The sequence below is a fragment of the Carassius auratus genome, unplaced genomic scaffold (genome assembly GCF_003368295.1).
Source record: "Carassius auratus strain Wakin unplaced genomic scaffold, ASM336829v1 scaf_tig00051428, whole genome shotgun sequence".
Lineage (NCBI taxonomy): Eukaryota > Metazoa > Chordata > Actinopteri > Cypriniformes > Cyprinidae > Carassius > Carassius auratus.
In genome coordinates this window covers 4926-31222 of record NW_020527199.1, presented here as the reverse complement: position 1 = coordinate 31222, position 26297 = coordinate 4926, and the positions used below count along the sequence as shown (strand labels likewise).

Below are 26297 nucleotides of genomic sequence, written 5' to 3'. Positions count from 1 at the left end.
TGGTTAACTTCATGATAGCCTCAATAACAGTGCAGTATCTCAGCTCGATTAATTTCAGCATTTTCAATCCACTCCGCAAAATTTTCCCCCAAACTTGGTGCAGAAAAAATAAATAATAATAATAGGCAAGCAAACAGAAAGACTGATTTAAAGGGAGTAGCACAACAAGCCGTAGCATCACATCAGGGCCAGCTGCTGTTTTCCTCACGGGGTTAAACGCCTTCTGTCGAGCCACAAGTCAAACTTATTTATATAAGCTTTTCACAGTTCACATGGTTTCAGTGCAACTTTACAGAAACTGTTTCAAACGTGCATTTTTAAGGGGTTTAACACCGATTTAGCACTGCCAAATGTATACTTTACCACTGAGTTGTTTCAGACAAGCCAATCGTAAACTAAAGGATTCTTGCCTTGTTGAAGATGCATGCGTTTCATAGAGCCACAGAAACTTTCAAGCGCCAGCATTTGAAGGAAATGGTTCAAGACCGTGAGCGCAGTTTTTGTTCCTGTTTGACACATTTCATACCGAAACAGGAAGGTTGGGTGGGTACATATCGAAGGATTCATCTAAGATTAGTGTCTTAACATGAACACCATGGCCACTGGTTTAAATAACATCTGTGAGACACCCATTAGATCCTTCAATATTCAAGAGTGCTTTTTATTGGACCAGAAACGATGGAGTCAATACTTTTGCGTTGGTTTTTCCAGATAAGAAAGCGCTCTTTAAAATGTTCAAAGATTCATTGCATTGACGTACTGTGAATCTAACAAGATCATTATTAAATCAGGACTCCTTCAGATTCATTGGAACACTGTAAATATGAAAAAATTACAACGTCATCCTGGGGTTTACACAAGTAAAGCGCGAAAATCTCAAAACTTTAAATGGTAAAACCAGGGTTAGTATAAACAGTGTGAAGCGATGGGGTCAGTTAATCAGGGTTAAACAACTCCAAGTGTGAAAACCCAACAGTTGAGACACCAGCAAAGCCTTTACCATCACAGACGCTGAGGAAGGACACACAGTGGTCAATAATACAGTCGTTTCAATGACAAGATTGTTAAATGCTATATTTAGCCTTTCACATTAGATCTCAGCATGTAGGTTTCGGGTTCTCCCCGTTTTCTTCAGCCCTTCCACAACATCTGTCTTTCCCTATAGACCACCAACGTGCACAAATAGACCCTTTTCTATCTTTCGGGCATGTTATATACAGGGTGCAGCATAGAAACGCGCGCGCAAAGCCCTCAAACGAGGCGCAGCTCGCGCTTATCAAAGCAATCAACACATCGCTTGAGCCTGAGATCGCCATGACAGCATCAGCACCATCTCCGGGTGAAGCCTGGCACCATGCACGACCATACCCCCGAAGAGCATCCGAGGATCGCCATGATCGGAGATAAGGATGATGGACTAAACGGGAAGGACTGGACGCGGTTAAAGACACCCACCGCTTTCCATCTCGTTGCCCCGTTTGGCGGCCGGAGCGTGTTGCCCATGACTCGGGCCCGTCAGGCGGCTGGAGAGCCGCAGGGGAGGGAGGGATGCTCTCACGCTCCGTTCGTGCGATTGACGTCCACCGACCGCTCCTGAATGTTGAAAACGGGGGGGACGTTGACGCGTCCGATGGGGCTTTCTCGGATAAACGGCGATCCCTTATGGAATGCAGCAGCAGCAGCAGCACCCGCGTTTAAAGGGCGGACGGGCCGCCAGCATCAAACCGGACTCGGGCGTCCTTTCCTGGCCTGGCTCTTCGCCGCTCCTCCGCGGCCCCGCAGTCCTGTCTGTCGCCTCCCCGCGGGGGTGTTCCGTGAGCGGCGCTCGCAAAGGGAATCGCGGCGGAAAAAAACGAACGCAGCTGCGCTTCCCGTGGCCATCGACACTGACACCGCCCCCCCGGACTGCCCCGCCCACCGCGCACCCATTGGCCAGGAGGAAGAAGACGGACAGATGTGCGAATGATTGACACTTATGTAGCCGTTATCTCGATATCGAAACAAAACATGGCTCATTTTTATTCATATTCCCATGACGGACGGGATTCAAATTGCTACATTTTACTGTGTATAATGTAAACATACAGTATGTTGTACGTGTATTATCGCATATTTCCACTGATGTTGTCCAATAATAAAAATACTGCCTTATTTAACACATGTTGGCCCCAAAAGAAGGAATGTTATCATTGATCACATTTTTAAACTGGATTTTATAGACTTTTTTCCCGAAACAGCTGAAAGGTAAAATAAATATGAAGCACAAAACTTTTGTTTTTAAGAAATGCCAGCAAAAAAGCAAAAGGGCTACATACAAACCTTACTTAATATAAATTCTTAGCTTTCTTAAAGTCTAACTTGATCAGAGATGTAAAAAGCACTCAAAAATATACTCAAGTAAAAGTATATATACTCAGTTAAAAGTAAAAGGTATCTTGACAAAAACATACTTGAATAAAAGTAAAAAAAAAAAAATAAATTAAAAAGTACAACTTTAAATTGTACTCAAGTATTTAAAAGTTGAAAGTAAAAATTTATTTTCACTTTAATTTCAAATTTAAAATTATTTTCTTATTTTCATTTAGTTTAATCTGAAAAATTAAACACTACACAAATATTCAATAAGTACCTACTATACAGGTCTATGTACATTACTGAAACAAACTTGAACATTTAAAGATCCAACAAATTATAAAAACCATGAAAGTATTTCAATGAAATTAAAACTTTAAGACAATTTGACATGATGTACTAAAAGAACTGAAATTGAAATAAAAAGGAATAGAGACCTAAAAAGCCACACACACTTACAGTATATACTAAAATAGAAGCAAAATTAAAATCAAAATGAAAAATTATTTAAAGACATATAAAACTATAAAAGTAAATCAGTGGAGTTTTAAAACACTCCCCGTCCTGTAAACTATAATCATCTTAAAAAAACAACAACTACATACTCAACCTTGTTTTTCTAATTTTGTATTGTTTATTTAAATGTTTTTCTTAACCTTCATCACCTGTCTCTTCTTCTAGAAGCACGAGATGCCAGGGTGTTTGGTTTGGTTCAGTCTGTGCATATTTCCACAGGCCCAGATCAGAGGACAGAGAGTATGAGAGCAGAGGGAGGGATGGAGGGATGGAGGGATGAAAGGAAGAGTAGTGTCTGATGTGATGTGTGGATCAAAGGTGGAGCAGCCCAGATCTCTAACAGCTGCTGCTTAGCAACATCATAAAACACACACACACCTTATAAAAGAGCCAGAAGATGGAGAGAACACCAAAGACAAAAGTCCAGTTTTATTAAACCCAAGAGTTTTCATAAACAAATATTACAAAAGGCAACAGAAGAACCAACTTGGATTCAGTTTAGAACCAAACGAAATCATTTTATAAACAATCTGACGTCCCAAGAAAACAGAAACAGAGCTGGAATTGTAATGCGTTTCAAAATATTAATCATATCAGAGGAAAATATTCCCCAAAAAGTTGCTCTAATTTCTGACCATAAGGGATGAATCTCACAAAAACATTTCAAGGTCTTTTTTTTTGGTAAATCCTATTATTCTCAGTGATAATCCTCATCAGTTATTTAATCAACACAGCAGTGATGAAAGGATACTTAACCAAACTTTATTTTTATATCATTATTATAAACAATTTTGCATTACAGTAATGAGAATGAGCTGTTTTTTTAGTTTTTAGGTTTTTTGATTAATGACAGTTTGGGGGAAAACATTTGTGAACAATGTCAAAACGCAAACGTACTAATCGTCCTGCAGTGCTTCCTTGTCTTTATGGAAAATATAATTTGTAAGAAAATGTGAACAGAACATGTTTTTATGGGATTCACCTCACCACAACCAGAAGAAAACAGTCCATGTCTGCTGGTGCTACTGTTGTTCAGGACAGGGAGCACAAGACATAGTCCCACGACTGCCCGAGCGCTTCAGGTGTGTGATCAGAGCAGTGCTAGAGGGCTGAGACCAGTGTGTGTGTGTGTGTGTGTGTGTGTGTGTCCGATCTCAACTGTAAGAACATCAGGAGTATAAATACAAAATAACACATTTATTACTTTATGCATGAGGTCGTTGTTGTGTTCAGGCTCTATAAGCAGTCCATAGAGTTGTCAGGCATGAGTCCAAGGGGCGGGGCTTTGCCGGGCATGGAGATGGGCGGGAGCATGGCGTTGGGGGCGGGATCTACATTCTCCGAATCCTCCATCTTGTCCATAGTCGCTTCCCAGTTAATGTGGAAACGGGTCACGCGGGGGTTAGACGCCAAGATGTTCCTTTGCAGCTGCGAGGCGGGAACACATGAAAGTTCTAAATTAGAACCGTTTGGATTTGAATCGGTCAATGTTACATTGTAACGACTCAATGTTAACATTACTCTTCAAAATATAATATCATTTAACCTTGACCACTAGGTCCCATTAAAACATGTTTGTGAATGCATTAACTGACAAAAAGCAAGACATTTGTTACACTATTTATTAATTCTGTCAATTTTAGTTATTAAAAATACAACATAAATAATGCATTCACAATAAATTAATAATTTATTTACAAACATTGAATCAATTAGGATGAAAAATAAATGCTTTAGAAGTTTTTTTAATTGATCATATAAACTAATGTTTTAATCTAATGTTAACATTGAATCTTATTGTAAATGGTTAACTATATTATAATAGTTATTAACATTTATTTCAATAGTCATGACACCTCTATGCTCAAATCAAACTGCTTTATGTGTTGAATCAGAGTTTTAAATATTAAACATCTGAATATTCAGGTGGTTAAATGTTCAAGTGGTTTAAGAATCTTGATATTCGCAACAGAATAAATGCGTGGAAATATGGGATTCTGTAGCAAAGCGCACAACGCCAGCGACCTGGATTCATTTCGCAGAGGTAATGAATGACAAACGATACTGGACTATAAACGGCAGCCACCTGCCTCTTTGTTCTGAGCGACATTGCCACATTTCAAATGCAGCAGATCTGTGTTACACAAATACACTCTCAATATACAACATGCACAATGTCTACTGAGCGTCAATGGCCTTTCTGGCCTAAACACAGTTTCCCCTTATCTCTATTCCAATTCACCAGTCATATTTTCTGCACACAATATAGGAGCAGGTACAGATCTCATTTTAACATGTGTTTATCAATCTGTGTCATCTGCGCTTAGGCTTTTTGTATTAAGCCAAGCATAAATAAATGATGCAGCTTTGTTCATAATTATGCAACTGTTAGTTTAGACATTATTAAATTGTTTATTCAATGCAATAAGTGCATAATTGCATTATTTTGCACATTGTCCTCTGTCTACATATTTCTGCATACATTAACACTAAAATAAACTGTTGTTTGTTTTAATAAAATAGTTAAATTAAATTTAAGCTTTTTTTTCTTCTGCTCTTTGTTAAAAAAGATTGTTCAATAATTACCAATAAAGACTCATATTAAACATTATATCATGATAATTTTTAGCTATATCGCCCAGCACTAGTGGCGTACCGTTGTGCATGTGTATGACGTCTCACCTGTGTGTAGTTGGGTTTGACCGGTGGGTTTTCCCGTAGCTCAGGGTCTGGTGTACTCAATTGTTTACATAGTAACCGATGCGAATGAATTCCTGTCCGCGATATGTGCATGTGATCAGCACGACGGTCACGCCCACCGCATCGCTCTCAGGGATCAGCCCTGTGTTTGGAGCGTCCGCCTGTCAATCAAGTCAAAAGAGACAACAGAGAAATGGGACTAGAATGCTGTTTCCAAGTCATCTTTGTAGCTTGCAGGTTGTAAATGTTCTTGCATCTACGGATAACCCTTTGAATTTCATGACTTCGAACATTGTGTCCAGTGAGACACTTTTTCAGGAATGGAGATGAGATGAGGACACATCTTAAAGCAATTTGTGAACTTGACTTGAAATTTACATTTGTATTTTCTCCATTCATCTCTAGGTGGCAGTGCATTGCAATGTATTCACTAAGATGGTATTATTTATATGGGTTAGAAATGAGATTTGCAGCCAACCAGAAACATAACCCACCTGAAAGACAAACATATGTCTTCCTGCAGGAAACTGGGCCGACCAGAACCGAGTCCAGGACCTGGTCGTACTCCTCACTCTCAGCTGAGCCCACGTAGATGATCTTCCACTCCAGATCTGAGAGAGACAGAAACCCAGGGATAAGCATTTCTTTTTCTCACAGTAAAGTGACAGATGTACACCATACAGAAAGCATTTCATGCAAAATTAAGAGGATGCTATTTTACATGCTTGAAAAACTGAACATCGTTTGTTCTTGATTCTTTTTCTTGATTCTTACGCAATGGTAACTATGCAATAAATATATGAATAAATAAATTCTTCATAATATATTTATTAGCAAAAAAAAATATTGTATTACAGCCGACATGTATGAAATAAAACGAGTAAGATTTCCAATTAATCAGAGGAACATTATTCTAGAAAAATGCAAACAAATTAAATAAAAAAGACCCATACATTTATGAGTCTTAGTTTATTTGTGTTCGTTAATTAAAATAATGTATTTTAGGAGCAAAATCGCCAAAGCTCCTCCCATAACATGATGTCACAAGAAATCTAACCAATCGGAGAAAGCAGACACATTGTTCACGCCCTGCTTCCGCTATCGGACTAATCAGGGAAGGAGGCAGAGTTGCCAGGTTATCAAAACAAAACCCGCCTAACTACTCCAAACTAGTCCAAAACAAGCCCTATACCTTTTCGATGGATCGCGTTCTTGCGGGATAAATTAAAATACACGTTTTCTTTTTTTTGGCGGGATTCCTTTACTAAAACTTGCATTTGTAAGGGCTAAATCACGTTATCGGGGTCGCGTAAACCCGAAGACAGGAAAAATAATCCGCGGTGTTAAAGTATACTTTTGTGCGGGAAAACCGCATACTTGGCAACACTGAAGGAAGAGGCGGCCTCGCGCTGTCATCGAGCTCCCCGCCGGCGCCAAAATATTAAGCGCGTAAACAATAACAGCTGACGAGAAGACTTTAATAACCATAAATATTCCCGTGATTCCTGACGATGTGTAAGATAATCACACAGTAAGACGCATTTAGTCTTCAGTATTAACCAAGCAACTGCAGAATACGTGATTAAAGTGTTAATTTGTGAAATCTCTCACCTTCAGGCAAATCCTCCATACATTCAAATGTGATTTCGAATTGAAACGGGTTCCCAAAGGGACTGGGATTATCCAGAACAGCCACGTTTAGCACCTGCACTTTAGCCATGGTGCCTCACAGGGTTTGAGCAACAGAAATCGGCCTTGTGTTTGTGGAAGAGAGCTCCTTGAAAAAAACTGCCCAGGTCACTGTAAATCTGAAGTAACTAAATCCAAGTGTTAAACCGGAATCAGATCTTCTGAAGAAGCAGACGAAGCGGTAGGGTTTTCTCTCGACAGGGTTAATTTTTACTTTATAAACTAATCAGATGCTCGCCATACATCCATTATATTTATTGCTGGAATATCCTGAATAACGTGTAATTTAGTGGAGGTTTTATGTAAACGCGGGTTTAAAGCACCAAATAAAATAATAAAATTCGTCTTTTCCACGGGATCCTGAAGGAAAAACGTCCTTAAACGGATCAAAGATTCCGATTGACAGCAGCAAGTGCTCTGTTCTTATTCTTCTTCTTCTTCTTCTTCTTCTAAGTTTTAGCGGCTTTTGGCGTCTAACTCATTGGTACATTATCGCCCCCTTCTGCATCGGAGTGTGGATCACATAATAGGTTAAAATAAAACTTAATTTTTTCCTTACTAACACTTACATGCCACTCACATAAACACACACACACAAAACACATCATACTGTAATTACCCATCAAATCCTGTTTAAGACTCCTGCTTCTCTTAAAAATGTCATTAATATTCTACTCTGTGTCCTGTTTACTGTGCTTAGTTATGCTTTTGATGCGATCTCCTGTGCCCCAATGTCCCTCGGTTTATTCTTCATTGCCTGTGTCTGTGCTTCATATCGATAACAAGTCATGATTATGTGCTCTGCTGACTCCTCTTCTTGACATCCCTCACACAATCCCGTCTGGTGCTTCCCTGTCATATTTAGCATTTCATTCAGTGAACAATGTCCCAACCTTAACCTTTCCACCACAGCATCTTCTCTCCTATTTCCCCTTCTATCCTCTTTAACATTTCTTTGAATTTAGTATATAAGTGCCTCCCTTTCGTCTCTCTATCCTACATCTCTATATATTTTTTCACCCATTATGCATTTAAAATTTAACATTATGCTTAACTTACAGTACATCTCTACGTTCTCTTTTGTTAGGGCCCTTTCAGCCAGGCTATGTGTCATCTCATTACTCCTAATCCCAACACATGCAGGGATAACCACATAAATCTGACCTGACATCTCTTATTAACTACTCTTGTGTTTAATTGCAGCACTTCATACAGGATACCTTGCCAAGTCTTTGAAAGAAATTACCTTAAACTAGCTACAACTGATAAAGAGTCAGAACATTTCAGAACCTTTTTCCCGCCTTACCTTTTCCACCCATTGCAAAGCAATTTAATATTGCCATCACCTGTGCATACCTCAGGGATTCATGCACTTTGCATATTTATAATTATAAATAAATAAACACACATTTAACACACCTATATACTGTGCTCTAATCCTGTATCTATAAGAAAATTCAAGCGAGCCTAACTACATTCCCACATTTTCTTATCTTGTCTTCTTCTCTGATCCCTTCAGTATAAACCTGCTCTCTGCTGTTTCCTGCTGGACTCATAGACAGTAAAAGAAATGGACACAGCGACCCCATTGGAACTCAATTGAGACAAATGAAGCCCAGTTTTAGCGTTTTTTAGCACTTCCGTTTCTGACGCGCAGACTCAAACGAAGCTTGACGACGTCAGCAACCTGTCTGGCAGATGTAAATCTTCTAGTAGCTGTGCGTGCAAACTGCCATCGTTAATCTTGCAGAGACGGCGAGCTTGAGCGGGGAGTTCTTTGTCGTGAGTGAGCAGGAGTAAGTATTCTGATTAATTATTTTGTATAGTATTTTAAAATGTAACGCGAGTACGCCATATTAAGTTAATTGCCTGCGAGCTTCTCCACCTGTCTGTACGGTAATGCGACAGAGAGCCGAGTGGTTATGACGCAATCGTTAGCCTATTTTTTACAAAAACTGTTTATACAGGGCCATAATGTAACATAGAAGGTAATGGAGCCCTTTATACATTGTCGTGTATCTTTAGAAATAAATAATGGACAAACGGAGTCTTTAAACGCCTCAGATGTAAAGTTATTCGCTGTCAAAGTGACGCCAAAATGAATGGGAGTCAATGGGAATGCTAACGCAAGTGAAGTTCTGCTAAAAGATGGCAGCCCCCACCGACTTCAACTTCCGGTCGAGTTCCTTGCCCCTTGGCTGGACTGGAGGAAATCTTCTCCTTTGGGTTTTACTGCAGCTGGCATCCAATCTCTTGCATTACTGCCACCTACTGTAATAAATTTACTTTAGACAATATTCTCTTGTCCAGGCAAGTTTCTTAAAAAAAAAAAAAAAAAAAAAAAAAAGCAAATTTGTTTCTTCATGCCACTGTTGCTGCCATTTGTCCATTATTTTATTCCACACTATGCTCTTTTCAAATTATTTTTCTTTTGGCTGCCTTTTTGCTAGCTTGTCTGATATAATAATATAATGTAATTATCCATCATATCCTATCTGGTGCTTCCCTATCATATTTAGCATTTTATTCAGTGAACAATGTCCCAACCTTAACCTTTTCCATCACAGCATCTTCTCTCTTATCTCCCCCTCTATCCTCTTTAACATTTATTTGAATTTAGTATATAAGTGCCTCCCTTTCGTCTCTCTATCCTACCTCTCTTGCCTCCTTTTATTGACTTTCTCCCATATTATGCATTTAACATGTTAACATTTAACATCAAACACAGTGAAGCAGATGCACAAGAATATGCTATGTGCTAATACAGTTCAATCAACAAATATTTTATTGAGTGTGATTCATGATAACAGCTAAGGAAGGACATTGACATGCTGCTATAATGGAGCAACACATCCGAGGTTTGTTGTGCCATAGTATACATCCTCATATCACAATAAGTATGATTCCTTAAGATAATACAAGCAAAATCATGAGAAGAACAGATGAACCCTATTTCTCACAAATAAAATGTATTGTGTATGAGCATGACAGATCATTCCAGTTGTTCATGATAGGTCTTCCAGGATTAAGAACAACACAGTCCTCATTTCCACCAAAGTCATTTGGCTCACTCTCATCCCAAAACCTGAATAAAATGTGTCAGATGTGTCATTTCAGGTTTTACTCTTTCAGCAACTAACAACTGAGGAACATCACAAGCATTTCATGAGTCAACGATACTAACAGTCCCGCAAAGTTCAGAGAGTAAAGTAAAGTAGTACAGAAGACTGAGCAGAAGCAGAAGTGCAGAACAATAAAAGGGTGACGTTTTCTTTTAGTGTTTTTTAAACGGGAAGTTCCTTTAATTGTGGTTTATGTCGTGATTCTGTCTGTGGAAGAGCAGTCTTCTGAATTTTTTTTCTCTCTCAAAAATATATTTCTGTGCTTTTAGGACTTACCCTTGTTTCAGCGGTGAATTATCCACCCATTTCATGATGCCCTCGTCCTCTGTGTCTGACAAACCAATCCAAACACTCTCCGTGGCGAATGAAGATATGAACCTCTGTGTTAATGAAAACAGGAGTAAGTGTGATTGCTCTCATTCATTAACAAAAACCTCACCTTAACACAAACTCTTCTCTTCAAACCTGTTTCTCTTCAGTGTTGATAATGACCAGATCAGCCCCACGATCCCTGCAGTACTGTCTGCTGTCAGACCAGTTCTTCAACTCAGTGGACATGAAGAACAAACCTGAAACACACAGATTTTCATACATAAAGACTTCTCAAAGCTATACAGAAATACGAAGGAAAAATTAAACAAAAACAGATTTGATCCAACCTTGTTTATCACCGAAAGACAAGATTCTGATGTGTTGCAGTATGACAGATATCAGCAGAAGAACACAAATGAGCCCGAGACCCACTGTGATCGACACCAAACATCTACTTCCTCCTGTCGAACACGACCAAAACACACACACACACACACACACACATATCAACTATAACAATTTGCTTATTAGACAACCCCTCAAATCAACATGTCAGTAAAGTGTATGTTTATTTATAATGACAAATAACTGGAATACGTATAAAGTGAAATATGCAAAAACACGTGCTGATGAAGTAAATAGAAAAAAATACTTACTGCATTTTTTGTGATTCTGTTTTTGAAGTTCAGATGTGTCCTTAACAATTTCATAAACATTATCCATTTCCATTAGACACTCGCTGACGCTCTTCACAGATGAGTTGTGATCCCTAGCAGCTATGTTGCCTAATGTTTTAAATCCCCTTAACCTACACAGGAAGTAACTTCACTCCCTAAACTGGTTACAAAACAATAAGATGCAGTGGCATGTGTTGTAACTATGGTTTCTATTGGGTGTCTATTTTCTTGTTTGAATAACCCACCTAGAAATGTATAATGTTCTAGGAATGTTTTCAGCGGCTAGTTTTATTTTAGTTCCCAGAATGTTCTACTAAAAGTTAGGATAACATTCTCTAAAAACATTCTAAAAATATCTATTGATAACATTGCTACAACATTATTCTCTAACATTCTAATAAAGCTTCCCATCACACTAGATGTGGACTGACATTGCTCAGATGTCAGATGTTCGTTGAAATTGAAAACCCAATCCGTTTGGTGTCAAACTCTCGCGTAAATAACTCCAAACACAGTATTACCAACTTCACTTATTATAAACAAGATTTATTTCTGTCCTAAATGTAAAAAGGTTCTTATTGAGATTAACAGAGGTGTTGATGGTTTATTGAAAATAATAGTTTAGCTTGATGTCACCATTAGGGTGATCAGTACTTAGGCAGTATGACTCTTTCAGTTACGGTTAATTTAACTGCTTTAGCTATATTTGTTACAGCGAAAACAGGGAGAGACAAATGTCATCAGGTGATGTTGGTTACTTACTAATATTAGGATAATATATTATATATATATTAGGATAATATATTTCCTCATGTAGTAATCTGGTCAGTATGTTTTATCTGGAGGTCTATGCTATGAATTAAATATTACTGACTATAGCAGATGCAATGTATAAGATCTTGCAAACTTATGTCATATTTCGTCTGTTCTTTTTAAATTACATTGTTAAAGAACCAGAGAAAGGTTAGACACTAGTGATGTGTCGTTCTTGAACGATTCGTTCAATTTGAACGAATCTTTAATGTGACTCGGGAAGAACGAGTCGTCTCGGGGAGTGATTCGTTCAGTCGCGCATGCGCATTATTCTATGGGTTCTGTTCTAGTAGTAGTAATTGACCTGTCAGTCAATGCAGTCTTGAGCCGGAAAGAGAATTGATTAGTTCATAGTTCGAGTCTATCGGGTTTTTGACTCGTTCCTCAGTCACGTGACAGCCCAATACGTTAAACCCAATGCAGCATGAGCCGGAAAGAGAATTGATTAGTTCATAGTTCGAGTCTATCGGGTTTTTGACTCGTTCCTCAGTCACGTGACAGCCCAATACGTTAAACCCAATGCAGCATGAGCCGGAAAGAGAATTGATTAGTTCATAGTTCGAGTCTATCGGGTTTTTGACTCGTTCCTCAATCACGTGACAGCCCAATACGTTAAACCCAATGCAGCATGAGCCGGAAAGAGAATTGATTAGTTCATAGTAGTGATGGCCGATTCGTGAACGAATCGTTCAATTTAACCGGTTCTTCTTAGTGAATCGGTTGAACCAGTTCACCAAATCGAACTGAATCGTTTGAAACGGTTCACGTCTCCAATAAGCATAAATCCACAAATTACTTAAGCTGTTAACTTTTTTTAACGTGACTGACACTCCCTCTGAGTCAGAATAAACCAATATCCCGGGGTAATCCATTTACTCAAACAGTACACTGAATGAAATGCTGTGAAGACCGAACTGAAGATGAACACCGAGCCGAGCCAGATAAAGAACAAACACGCCCACTGCTGGAGCAGTTCTCGTTCTCGAGTCAAGAACCGGTTGCTTCGGTTTTCGGATCACCAGTACACTCAACCGAGAATCGTTTCTGTCGGACGCGTCCGATTTGAGAACCGATGAGCTGATTCTCGTTCTCGAGTCAAGAACCGGTTGCTTCGGTTTTCGGATCACCAGTACACTCAACCGAGAATCGTTTCTGTCGGACGCGTCCGAATTGAGAACCGATGAACTGATGATACTGCGCACGCGCGATTCAGCGTGAAGCCAACTGACTCACAGCATGTCTGAACCGAAGGGATTCTTTCGGTGATTGATTCTGATTCTGTACTAGTAACGTTATGAGCGCGGGTATTTCGAGGGCTTCCCAGATAGCAAATTACATGTGGCCCAGATCTGGCCCACATCTTCCTAATTCTTCTGGCCCACATACCGCGCGGAATGACGGCGATGACTCAACCTGAGTCTGGCTGACATATGTCAGCCACAACTGAACCAGATCTGGGCCACATCTCAGAAATGGTGTGGGTGACATCTGGGCCAGATCTGGCCCTGTTTTGTCTGACAGAAGTCAGCCACAACTGTACCAGATCCATGCCGCATCTCACAAATGGCATGGGCGACACCTGGCCCAGATGTCAACCATGCCATTTCTGAGATGTGGCCCAGATCCGTCCCAGTTGTGGCTGACTTCTGGGTTAGATATCCCTTTCTAGACACAAAAGAATATGTAATTCATCCAGAATAAAGAAAACACTCATGTAGTCTAAACTGCTTTATTAAAATATAAAAATTAGACAAATAAATATACATACATGAATACAACTGCATGTATAGATATAAAACAAATACATTTACATTATTACAAAATAAAAAATACAGATAAATATTTATAAATATAGTTAAATACACATTAAAATTACATTTACATTTAGCAGACACTTTTATCCAAAGCAACTTACAAATGAGGACAATGGAAGCAATCAAAATCAACAAAGGAGCAATGATATACAGGTGCTGGTCATATAATTAGAATATCATCAAAAAGTTGATTTATTTCACTAATTCCATTCAAAAAGTGAAACTTGTATATTATATTTATTCATTACACACAGACTGATATATTTCAAATGTTTATTTCTTTTAATTTTGACGTTTATAACTGACAGCTAAGGAGAATCCCAAATTCAGACGCGGCAGAGATGAGTGAGTATGAGAAACATTCAGATACACAGGCTGATTCAGTCTTCTGAATTGGGAGGAGCGAACATGCATTATGAACTTCTTTCAAATTAGAATCTGTTGGGGAGATAAAATGTGCAAGATAACGTATATGTACTAATAAAAACATCAAACAAAAAAAATGTATCTTTTACTCTCCAGTACTGAAAGCAGAACTGATAAGGGAGCCCTTGATACTAGCCGCATTTCCACTGTGGGGCCAGTGCGAGCCAGGGCTTAAAGCGGGCCGGGAGGGGCTCATAGCCCCGGGCCAGTAGCACCGAGGCCAGAATAGCGCAGGGTTTCCACAGTGGAGCTTGAAGCAACGCTGCACGTCACTAAAACACGCCCTTTACACGCCTCTCAGAACAACGTCATGCAAAATTAATCACACATAAACACACTTATTTCTATTTTATTTATTTTTAACGCTTATGAAAATAGCCTGCTTATTCAGTCGAGTCTGTTTCTGTTTATTAGCCACAGTATAGCTGTCATATTTATAATGAATGATAATATCTCTATTTTTATAAAAGCTCCCGAACAAAAAAACATTATTAGGCTATATTGTTTTATGATAGGCAACGTGAGAAAAACTCTCGAGACGAGGCTTGTGACAGATAATATAAGTTACTTAATAAATACACGATTGTGATAGAGAATAAGAAGCTGACGTATTTCTTCAAGCGGTCTTATTTTACCATGTTTACTATGGTAATATGTTTAGCGTGCATATCTTTTTCATCGCTTATACATATTCCTGCCCTGTATGGTGATTATAATCCACATTGGATCAAGTTATTTCAAACACTCGCTGCTGACTGAAAGAGAGTTTTGTTTAAAAAAGTGTTTAATGCTGGTGTTAAAGCTGTTATCTTTCTGAAATGAACCTCAGCGCAGACTCTCTATTTTTATAAAAGCTCCCAAACAAAAATCATTATTATATTTTGATGATATGCAACGTGGAGCTAAACTCTTGAAACCAGACGACAGATAAAATGTTACTTTATAAATACACAATTGTGATAGAGAATAAGAAGCTTACGTCTGATTTCTCCAAGCAGTCATATTTAACATGTTTACTATGGTAACGTTAATGTTTAGCGTGCATAGTCTTTTACATCGCTTATAAATATTTCTGCCTTGTTTAGTGATTATAATCCACATCGGATCAAGTTATTTCAAACACTTGCTGCTAACTAAGAGTGAGTTTTGAGCTTAACTTATTTTAAAACGTCTTTAATGCTGGTGTTTAAGCTGTTATCTTTCTGAAATGATCTGCGCTGACGCTCTCTAGACACGGAGAAACTCCGCCTTTGTTCATAACCCCTCTTCTAGCCCCAGCTGGCCCGCTTTGGCCCAAGGTTTTCGTCGGGCCAAAAAACCCTGGCCGTTGGCCCCGAGGAAGCCCCGGCGAGGCACGATCAAGCCCCGGAAGTGACTGTGGAAACGCGACTGGCCCTGGCACGCACTAGCACGCCTGGTCCTAGCTCGCCAGTGGAAACACGGCTACTGTGACACAGCTCTTTCAAATTAACATTACCTTTTTTGCAGTGGCGGTAGTTTGTATGTCCATCTATAGTTGCCATCTTCTAAGGTCTTTTGAGTACTGGTATCATCTGAAGTCCTCACAAGTCCTGCAAGTCCTGTGCTGTGCAGTTTCTAATAACCCTGGGATGGACATTTGCAGAAACAGGAAGGCAAAGGGAGAAAGAATAGCATAGCTGCTGTTCATATCATTTCAGGCAATGTGCACTTTTTACTATTTCATCAATGGAGTACATTGAGTACTATTTTTAATCTAGTATGTTTAAACTGGAATAATGTTTCTAGATCCCTTAATAAACATATTATTTGTTGTCTGTTTTTGGGGAACGGACACAGTCTCTATAGAATGGACTGCATATGCCAGAGTAACATTTAATACATTTTAATAAAATTTAACTGGAGGAACATCATAACTGTAATTTACACAACCATTTAAAGAGTTTGGGGTCTGTAAGATATTTTATGCCTTTATAAAAAATCTCTTATGCTCACCACGGCTCCATTTATTGAATCAAATTACAGTAAAATAGTAACACTGTGACTATTACAATACAAAACAACTCTTTTCTATGTGAATATTATGTTAAAATGTCATTTATTCCTTTGATCAAAGCTGAATTTTCAGCATCATTACTCCAGTCTTCAGTGTCACATCTTCAGAAATCATTCTAATATGATGATTTACTGCTCAAGGAACATTTCTGATTATGATCAATGTTAAAATACAGATGTGCTGAAATTGTTTTTTGTTGGATTCATTGTTACATAGACTCTAAACATTTTAATGTTAGTGTTACATGCATCAAATTGTTCAAAATCATCTGTTTCAACTAGTGTTCCTGTAGCTCAACTGGTAGAGCACTGTGCAAGCAAGCGCAAGATTCCCCGGGAACACATGATATGTAAAAATTGATAGCCTGAATGCACTGTAAGTCGCTTTGGATAAAAGCGTCTGCATAAATAAATGCAGGTCTTTTGAACTTTGTATTCATCTGTGAATCCTGAAAAATAAAATGCATCACGGTTTCCACACAAAAAATGAAGCAGCACAACTGTTTCAACGCTGATAATAAGTTTCTTGAGCAGCAAATAAGCATTTCTGAGGGATCCATGTGACACTGAAGACTGGAGGAATGATGCTGAAAATACAGCTGCACAGCTGCACATCACAGGAATAAATTAGTTTATAATGTATTCACATAGAAAACAGCTATTTTAAATTGTAATAATATTTCACAATATTACTCTTTTTACATATTTTAATCAAATAATTACTACAGAGGTGAGCAGAAGATAATCATTACAAATTGTATCAACTTCAAGCTTTTGAACACTAGTGTACTGTATATTTGAGGTTTGGCTTACTGTACTAGTCTTGTGGTCAATAGCATCTTGGAGATGTTGTCTTACAGTAGGTTCACTTCAGGCCATCAGCACTGAAGAATCTAGGAACAAAACAAGCAATTTGACACAGAGCCAACAATATTTAGTCTGCAGTTCCAGGTTTATTAGATGGAAACAAGCTAGAGCAGGTGAGATGCAAAAAATAAATAAATAAAATAACAGATTCATTGCGATATATGTTGTGAAAAAAATGCATATCAGATTACTTAACCTTTTCAGCGCTTCCTACATCTCTGTCAGCAGCTCCCTTCAGAAATATTGAAATCTTGGACACTCCCTTCTGTTGTAGAAGGATTATTTTGTTATTCTTGAAATCGCAGAACAGTTTTATGTTTACCATAAAAGATCAAAACAACTTTAGTTTTCTGCCAATTTTCGCGCTCCTTGATAACGTGACGTCATCGATAAACAGTAAAGTGTAAATTTTAAGGTTAAATAAATTAAGCAATTTCCAATCATCCATTGAAAGATTACCAACAAAACAGTAAAAAGCTATCATCTACAGATGAAGATTTGATTAAAAGCCCAAACTTTCATAAATAAGAGCACAATAAAGTTATCATACCTGACGATACGTCGTCTGAAAACGGAAGAAATGCTAACGGACTTTTTCGAAGACATTAAACCATTCCTATAAAGTAAATAAACAACAGAAGCGAGTCAAATACAAGTAAGAGAAGTGTCAACAACAGTTATAAGTAATATTTGTGTGATTTTATGGACTTAACTCACCTGAAAACAGTGAAATCAGCGAGAAACGGGGTGTTTCCTCGTGACATTTGCAGTGTTGCGCTCCGTTTCCATGGCAACTCCATCCGGTCCGCGCGCACGCCCATGAAAGCACGTCACGAATTAAAAGTCACACGCTTACGTCACATAAATAAACATATGAATAAACATATGCCCCTTATTTTTTTCTGTAAGAGGGGGCGCGGCCATTTGTAAATTTAATGTGTCTGGCTTTCGGTGTCATTCCAGCTATATTAGCTGTACAAACAGCTTGTTTTGCTGTTTACTGTTGCAAACTGCTGTATTATCATGTTATTTTTAATGTATTGTCTTAATTATGAACGTACTGGTTTGTAGTGCAAACAGTTTTACCGTTTACTGCACTTTGTTCTTCTTGTTATTTCCCTATAACCATGACCATAAGTCTCACACATTCACATACAATTTCTTGGTGGATAGAATTAGATCACTACATAATTCAAAATGTCATTCAATTATGATATTGCTAATTTAAAATTCATTTTGTAGTTCTATAGCCCAGTGCAAAATGCCAGGCCTGCACATAATAGTGGGACAAAGTGGCACTTTTATAGTTTAAGATTTTGTATTGTTGCTTTTACGAACACTCATATATATGTGTGTGTGTGTGTGTGTGTGTGCGTGTGTGTGTGTGTAAAAGGTGCATCTTGAAGAAATGTGAATATCATGAAAAAGTAAAAATTTTTTTTACTTTTTTTTATTAAAAAGTGAAATTTTTATATATTCTACAGATTCATAATTTTTTTTTTGATGATTAGAGCTTAATTTAATGAATGTAATTATTTCATTTAAAAGTTAAAAAGGAGTTAAACAAATATTATTTAATTATTTAAAATGATTTTTAAAGAAACTTTGTCCTGTGGTGTGACAGTACAGGTGTCACAATGGAGGACTTTTTTTTTTTTATCACACCAAAGGACGTTTCAGCCTTTTCTGTCAATTAATGACCTTGCTATTCCAAGCTAACCTGTCATTAGTGGCAAGCAAGACACATTTGCAAAATTTTCTAGGATTATGTAGCTTAACATGCACTTTTTAATTAAAAATATATATAATTTAGGGGTGTCATATTAATGCACAACAAAGCGTAAAACATTTGTAGTGGTTCCGAAAAAGTTCAAAGGACATGGTGTCACACCAGAGGACATGGTACAAAAATGTAAAAAAAAATCGAATAACATTGCAGCTTCATAACAGGTCCGTGTAGGTCAAATAAATGTGTGTATGTATTTATATTATGTGTCCTGAAATATTATGGGCGTCCAGTACTAAAAATAGTTTTAGAACCACTGACTGGTAAAGTAAGGTGATCTGCCAGGACGTGTCTTCAGAAAATGGCACATCTGGTCACCTGGTATAGGCCATATCTGGCCCACATACAACAAGCCAGAACTCAACCTAAAACCGGTTTGTCACACACGGGCCAGATCTGGCCCACACACAGCAAACCACGACTCAAATTAAAGCCGGTTTGTCGCACATGGGCCAGATCTGGCCCACACACAGCAAGCCACGACTCAAATTAAAGCCGGTTTGTCGCACACGGGCCAGATCTGGCCCACACACAGCAAGCCACGACTCAAATTAAAACCGGTTTGTCGCACACGGGCCAGATCTGGCCCACACACAGCAAGCCACGACTCAAATTAAAACCGGTTTGTCGCACACGGGCCAGATCTGGCCCACACACAGCAAGCCACAACTCAAATTAAAGCCGGTTTGTCGCACACGGGCCAGATCTGGCCCACACACAGCAAGCCACGACTCAAATTAAAGCCGGTTTGTCGCACACGGGCCAGATCTGGCCCACACACAGCAAGCCACGACTCAAACTAAAGCCGGTTTGTCGCACACGGGCCAGATCTGGCCCACACACAGCAAGCCACGACTCAAATTAAAGCCGGTTTGTCGCACACGGGCCAGATCTGGCCCACACACAGCAAGCCACGACTCAAATTAAAGCCGGTTTGTCGCACACGGGCCAGATCTGGCCCACACACAGCAAGCCACGACACAAACTAAAGCTGGTTTGTCACACACGGGCCAGATCTGGCCCACACACAGCAAGCCACGACTCAAACTAAAACCGGCTTGATGTGTGTGGGCCAGAGATGGCCCATATAACCTCTGCCGTTGCCAGAACTGAGCCAGATGTGCCATAGTTGGCCCAGATGAGGCCCGGATATGTATGCTATCTGGGTTGGATGAAGGGCAATCTGGCGAAACGTAAGTTCATTTAATAACAAATACATCGCAATGGATTATGTTTAGTAAGTGGATCATGGTTTCTGCGCTGATGACACCTAATTTATTTACTTTATATCTTCAAGACTTAAATCCTCATATGCACATTATTGCTGTTACTGTATTTAGGTGTTGTTGCAAAACTCAAATGTAAACTTTTCATGATTATGAGGTTTTAACTGACTAAAGTTATGATTACTGACTTTATATATTTGAATGTTTGATAGACGTGACGCCATTACGTCATCGCCAATGACGTCATTACGTCGAGCGTGAAAGAACCGATGAACCGGTTTTTTCAACCGGTTTATTGAATCGAACCGTCCGAAAGAACCGGTTCGCGGAAAAGAATCGAACTTCCCATCACTAGTTCATAGTTCGAGTCTATCGGGTTTTTGACTCGTTCCTCAATCACGTGACAGCCCAATACGTTAAACCCAATGCAGCATGAGCCGGAAAGAGAATTGATTAGTTCATCTCATGAGTCTTCGGGTCGAGTCGTTCCTTAATCACGTGACAGACCCATACACTAAAACCATAGACACTGACAGTAAAAGAATGCAGATAATTGAATAGTTCATCTTTCGGTTCTTCTGGTTTTTCGTTCTTTTGTACTGTGTGACAACATTGGCTAGAGTAATTAGTTCATTTACAACTTTCCTTACAAAATGGGTGCGTAGTACTTATTTATTATTAGTATTATTTACTCTTACAGTAACGTGATGCATTTCTGGTTTCAAATTGTTGTTTTTAATTTCTGTCATGGTGGTACTTTTCCATAACACTGAATGTGGAAATAAAGAGTTGGTTATGCTTAAAATGTTGATCTTTTTTTCTGTCTGTTTGTTTGTTTTTGTTTAGTTGTGCAGTTATTAAATCAGATTGTCTGTGTAAACCATACTTTTGTAACATATGACACTTTATAAACATTAAAAACATTGTACATACGTTTGAATAGTTGTTTATTGTTTATTACAGAAAAGCTTTGTAACAAAGAGGACAACTATTCCAAAATAAATTAAAATAATAAAAATGTAAATAATTAAAAATGAAATTAAAATTAAAAGATAATAAAGCCACAGGGTCTAATAACCTTAACAAATGAACTTTAAAAGTACAATATAAAAAAAAGAAAAACTAAATATTGCACAACAAGCTATTCCCAAAATAATTTTAAACCATTTGAATAAAAAATAAATGAAAATTAAGAGATACTAAAGCTACGGAGCCTTATAACAATAACAAATTACCTTTTAGAATCACAACAACAAAAATATTGCACAACAAGCTAGTCTTTTTCTAAGTAAATAAAAATAAATAAGCTTTAAAATAAATAACACACTGTGGCTATATTTTTAGGACTTGCTTTAAGGCATGTTTACATTATAAAAAAAAAAAGCAAGCTCCCTGACCTTGGATGGGCTGAGTCTGTGAGTTCTTCTGTCTGAGATAATCTGCCCAGTTTTAGAAAAAAAAATTCAGATGGCACGGATGTGGCCACAATGCAAAGTCTTGTCTTTGTGACTTCAGAAAGGCTCTGGTGAACATCTCCTCCACCAGGCCAGAGGGTCTGATGTGTGGGGTAAGAGTGGCTCTGCAAGGTTGGCCATCATAGCATCTGAGGTCTTAGAAGAGGTAGCAGAAGGCCTCAAGCTTGCTACCCTCTCGTCAAAGTCTTCCCAAAACATGGCCCCTGCACTGGCAGTGCACCAGGATCTGAAACTCCTCACTCTGAGCTGGGTTAAAACTGTTAAAGCTGAAGTTATCATAACCTTAATGTCTTTAACATTTGTCTTTAACATTAATAATTCAAATTCAAAATGTTATTTGCTTTTAATGTATGTCATCATGTCCTTTTTTGAGCAATCTTCTTATACATATATTACACCAATATGTCAAGTCCTAGGAAAAGCAATTATTATACCAGCAAACTCAAAATTGGAGTAAAAATGAACAAACTAGTCTATAAATACTTTTTATTGTAAGCTTGGATTATTATATTATTATATAGCCTAGTGTTTATTTACCGATAGACAGTCAAGAAGACAAATTAATCAAAATGTTATTTATAACAGGGTTTTATTTATTTATAAAATAATAACAAACCACAGATCCTCAACAAACAGTAACAAAAACACGGTGACAGAAATGTCAGAAATAGCGCATGGGGCTGTCACGTGATTAAGGAACGAGTCAAACTCGACCCGAAAGACTCATGAGATGAACTAATCAATTCTCTTTCCGGCTCAAGACCGCGTTGGTTTCGCGTATGGGGCTGTCACGTGATTAAGGAATGACTTAAACCCGAAGACTTCTTGTCAGATGAGAGGTGAGATGAGCTGATGTGTGTGGGCCAAGCTGGCGTAGTGATAAGGCGTTTTTCTTGAGTGGAGGTACGGCAACGTGTTTTCTTGCAAAAATTATGTATGTAGTGCATATTTTCCCCCAATTATAAATTGAATAATTTATGGATTCGTTACAATAACATAGAAAGACGATTTGAACATACAAAACAGAACTTTATCGCTGTCGTCGAACAATTCTGAAAAATTAGCTTGCAAAAGGTCTGCTAGCAAAATGTCGGTCAAAAAGCAGATGTCTGCGCTGGAAGGGATGGAAGTGGACCACGCTAAAGAAAAGCGAAAAATTGAGGAAACTCATTCATACGCCTGTAAAGTTGGAGGAAGATGTGAATCTTCTCCTAGTACACCAAGTAATTACCCCTGCACCGAAAAAAACAAAAAATGTCGACCCAGCCGCGGCTTCAGAGCCAAGCTTAATGGAAGTCCAGAACAACATTATTCAGATTCTTTCAGAAAAAATCAATAACCGAGCTGACCACCTGGAAATAATGATAAAGAACAACTCCAAAGAAATTGAGAGCATCTGCGAAAGTTTAAACTCGATTCATTCTGATGTTATGGGTCTGAAAAATGAAAATGAAAGAATGAAAAAAGAAAATATGGAAATGAAGAAAAAAGCTGCAGAACTGGAACGGCGGATGAACGACCAGGAACGATACAGCCGTAGGTGGTGCCTGCGACTTCATGGGGTGGCTGAAAACTCCTCGGAAAAGGTGAAGGAGAGAGTGAAGGAGATCTGCAGAGCTGTGGTCCCAGAGGAGCAGAGGAACGAAGTGACGGCGGCGTTGGACATCGTACACCGACTCGGCCGACTCAGAGCCGCGGAGGATCAGCGGGGGAATCCACGGCCGATCATCATCAGATTTATTTCAAGAACGGCGAGGGATCTCATTTGGAAACACGCCAGGCAGAGTCCCTTTCTGCAAACTCGAGGCTTACACTTCAAGGAGGATCTCACAGCCGCAGACAAGGAAGCAAGGAGTCGATTGTGGCCCGCGGTGGACAAAGCCAGAAAAGAAGGCAAAGCCGCTTATTTCAGCGGGGCAAGAGCGTTCATCGATGGCAGAGAAATACGTCCAACTTAGATGTAGTCTATAACAGGTAGTTCGTTTTGAAAATGTTTACATTTTGTTTATAAAGTTTTTCAGCTTTATCTTTTGTCGTGATAAAGAAAAGCTTTACGGGGACTTTAGAGTTTGATAAATAATTCCAGAGTGTAATATGTCTATTTAACCCAAATGTGAAAATAGGATGGTTTATGCAAAAGTTCAATTTAGTTATGCAAGAAACCTATAGCTAGAAAACACTAAAGTTAAACAAGTACTTTTGTCTTTTTTTTCTGGATGTCTCTTTGTGTTTGTTCTGTCAATGCCAGAGGTCTAAGAGATTTACTTAGAAGGAAAGCTTTTTTTTTGTACTGCAGTGCTAAAAATGCAGACTTTTATTTTACTCAAGAAACTCATGCATGTGCAGCAGATGAATCTTTTTGGAAGAACCAATGGGGGAGTGAAATATGGTTTTCGAATGGAGATAATCGATCAGCAGGCGTGGCTATTTTAAAAGGAAACTTTAAGGGGCAAATTCTACATAGTGAAAAAGACGTTTCAGGAAGATTAATTATTTTAGTATGTGAATTGGAACAGAAACAATTTATAATGGTTAATATTTATGCCACCAATGACAAAATTAGAAATCAGACTCTCTTTAAAAATGTGGAGGCAAGAATTTGTCAACTTAATTTAAAATTTTCAGAAGATAAGGTCTTATGGGGAGGTGATTTTAATACAGTTTTTGATGATAACTTGGATAGATGGCCTCCAAAACCTGCAAACATAAATTGTGAACTTAGAAATACATGTTTGCGTCTAGGACTTATGGATATTTGGCGTGAAAGGAACAAATCACAGAGAATGTATACTTGGAGCAATAGAAGTCTGTCTTTGCAGTCACGCATAGATTTTTGGCTCATTTCCAATGACCTTGAAGATAAGGTCAAAGATGTGATGATAGAACCAGCCATATTAACTGACCATAAACTTATACTTATTAAAATTTACTTGAGCAATTGTTTTTCTCAGAATAATACTTCCAGTTACTGGAAACTTAACAACTCATTACTTAACAACTTAGATTTTAAACTAGAAATTAGTAGGATCATTGAAAAATTTTGGAAACAAGCCTGTAATTCTGGTAACTATGGACAAAATTGGGAACTAACAAAATTTGAAATTCGCAAGATGGCTATTAAAAAAGGGAAGTATTTAGCAAAGCAAAAAAGAGAAAATGAATCACAAGTCATTAAAGCAATATTAAATTTACAAATAAAATCTAACGGTAATCTTAATGAACATGAGAAAGAAAATCTGATTTTATTACAAAGTAAACTAGACGATATATACATAGAAAAAACTAAAGGTGCCTTTGTGAGATCCAGATGTAAATGGATTGAAAAAGGAGAGAAAAATACAAAGTACTTTTTTGGATTAGAAAGGAGAAATGCTGAATATAATACAATAAGTAATTTATCAGTCAATGGAAGTATTACCTATAATCATAAATTAATCTCAAAACATGTTTCTAGCTTTTATAAGGATTTATACTCATCTGCTTCCACAGGTTCTGGCATAGATTCTTTTTTAAATAACATCTCCACAAATGCTAAGAAAATAAATGAAGAATTTAGAGAGATTTGTGATGGAAGAATTTCCTTACCTGAACTGGTGGAATGTGTTAAACTTTTAAAAGACAATAAAACTCCCGGGAATGATGGCTTGACGGGAGAATTTTATAAACTATTTAATGATAAACTCTCTCCTTTCCTGCTGTCTGTGTTTGAAGAAGCCATTGAAAAAGGTGAACTTCCTCCGACTATGAAACAGGGCGTGATTACTTTAATTCCTAAACCAAATAAGAATAAATTACACATTGAAAACTGTAGACCTATTAGTTTACTTAACAATGATGCAAAGTTATTTGCTTTAATTTTTGCAAAAAGACTTAAACATAGCCTGAATCAAATTATAGATGAAGAACAATCTGGCTTTATGCCCAAAAGACACATAAGCAATAACATACGTTTAATTTTAGACATGATAGATTACAGTGACCTCCTTCCGAATGATAGCTTCATACTATTCATTGACTTTTATAAAGCTTTTGACACCATCGAGCATAACTTTATATTAAAATCTATTTCCTTTTTTGGTTTTGGTAAATATTTTCATAAGGCAATTCAAACCTTATATAATGGATGTTCTAGTTCTGTTAAACTGAAAACAGGCACATCAGAAAGATTTAGTATATCACGTGGTATTAGACAAGGCTGCCCGGTGTCTCCATTTTTGTTTCTCTTAGTTGCTCAAACAATGGCTACCCACGTAAAAATGTCTCCCTTTTCAGGAATTAATGCTGTTGGTAAAAAGTTTAAAATATGCCAACTTGCAGATGACACAGCCATCTTTTTAAGTGACCGAAACCAAATTGGGACTGCAGTAAATAGTATAAAAAAATTTAGTGATGTATCAGGATTGGTAATGAACATTAATAAATCAGTTTTGTTCCCCCTGAAAAATTGCAATCTGGCCAGTTTTGATGGAATACCAATTAATGAAAAAG

The 26297-nt window shown here is 38.0% G+C and overlaps 1 protein-coding gene and 1 pseudogene across 1 annotated transcript; both read right to left on the bottom strand.

Moving 5' to 3' along the window:
* Positions 1–3266: 3266 nt before the first annotated feature.
* Positions 3267–8748, bottom strand: LOC113089903 (histone chaperone asf1b-B-like; annotated as a pseudogene).
* Positions 8749–10019: 1271 nt separating this feature from the next.
* Positions 10020–11578, bottom strand: LOC113089902 (C-type lectin domain family 4 member E-like). The gene is made up of 5 exons (XM_026256126.1): positions 11348–11578; positions 11039–11152; positions 10845–10948; positions 10656–10759; positions 10020–10342 (listed from the first exon to the last, which is right to left on the bottom strand). Exons 1-5 carry the CDS (start codon positions 11418–11420, stop codon positions 10207–10209), a joined length of 531 nt encoding a protein of 176 aa, XP_026111911.1. The 5' UTR covers positions 11421–11578; the 3' UTR covers positions 10020–10206.
* Positions 11579–26297: the final 14719 nt, after the last annotated feature.

What these genes read in the sequence shown, in the direction of transcription:
- LOC113089902 (XM_026256126.1), bottom strand. Translation starts at nt 11,420, where the DNA reads ATGGAAATGGATAATGTTTATGAAATTGTTAAGGACACATCTGAACTT. An exon ending in ACAGAATCACAAAAAATGCA is followed by an intron (nt 11,153 to 11,347) that starts GTAAGTATTTTT and finishes CGTGTTCGACAG; the next exon opens with GAGGAAGTAGATGTTTGGTG. An exon ending in TCAACACTGAAGAGAAACAG is followed by an intron (nt 10,760 to 10,844) that starts GTTTGAAGAGAA and finishes TCATTAACACAG; the next exon opens with AGGTTCATATCTTCATTCGC.